Raw genomic sequence first — 837 nt, 5'->3', positions numbered from 1 at the left:
AAGCCAGCCAAGTAGGCTTCTAAAACTTATTCAATAAAAGTAAATAAAATATCATATATATATATATATATATATATATTAATTATAAAAATATAAACGGGTCGGATGGGCTTGTCGAAAGAAATTCCATTATTCAAGTCTACCCATTAATGAACAGTGTAGTCCGGCCCACCCATGTTTCCAAGAATAATTATCCAAATCCGTTTTTTTAATGGGCCAAGCAAGCCAGGTCTAACAAGCCGTATTATCCGTGAACAACTCTCTCTCTTATAAACAATATCAACCAATCATTGATCAGTACATGCATCCAATCATGCATCACATCCAAAAGACTTGATTTTGAAAGATATGAACCAAAACCACAAACTTCTACTTGTTCAAGATCATGAAATCAGTTCTAAAAAGGGATACAGAAGTTGGAAAAAAAATTACCCTATCTATGTAGCCAATTGCTTCCATTTCTCAGTCGTTTCAAAGGGGATCAATTGTGTGTATTGTTTCCCCATACGCCATCCCACGAACCAGTTGGTGCACCCTTGGGTGGCTCGATGTAATTCTGAGGTTCGTTAGGTCCAGAGGGTCGAATCTTGTTACGTTTACTTCTAAAACCAAGCAGCCGAAACACAAATCTAGCCAACTCTCCATATAACATTCCTGACCGATCAAACAACTGCAAATAGTATGATCACAATTGAGTTATTTGAAGATAAATCAAGAAAACTGCCCTTGAAAGCAATTGGGATTCAAGGTTTAAACGGATGATTCTTTGATACTACGAGCGTTACATGGGAAATTGTCAAAAACAGCCATTTTTGAAACCTCTCCCCCCCCCCCCCC

At 37.6% G+C, this 837-nt stretch overlaps 1 protein-coding gene across 1 annotated transcript in view; it reads right to left on the bottom strand.

Moving 5' to 3' along the window:
• Positions 1 to 244: 244 nt before the first annotated feature.
• LOC112513795 (peroxisomal membrane protein 13-like) overlaps positions 245 to 837 on the bottom strand; it is a 6,372-nt gene continuing 5,779 nt past the window's right edge. Inside the window, exon 5 of the mRNA XM_025120154.1 lies at positions 245 to 670. Coding sequence (XP_024975922.1) covers positions 482 to 670 — 189 coding nt within the window. The 3' untranslated portion in view covers positions 245 to 481. The remainder of the gene's footprint in view (positions 671 to 837) is intronic.

Source organism: Cynara cardunculus (assembly GCF_001531365.2).
Source record: "Cynara cardunculus var. scolymus isolate 2C chromosome LG 5, CcrdV1, whole genome shotgun sequence".
NCBI classification, from domain to species: Eukaryota; Viridiplantae; Streptophyta; class Magnoliopsida; order Asterales; family Asteraceae; genus Cynara; species Cynara cardunculus.
Note: the sequence above shows the minus strand (reverse complement) of the source record. Positions and strands in the feature narration are given on the sequence as shown.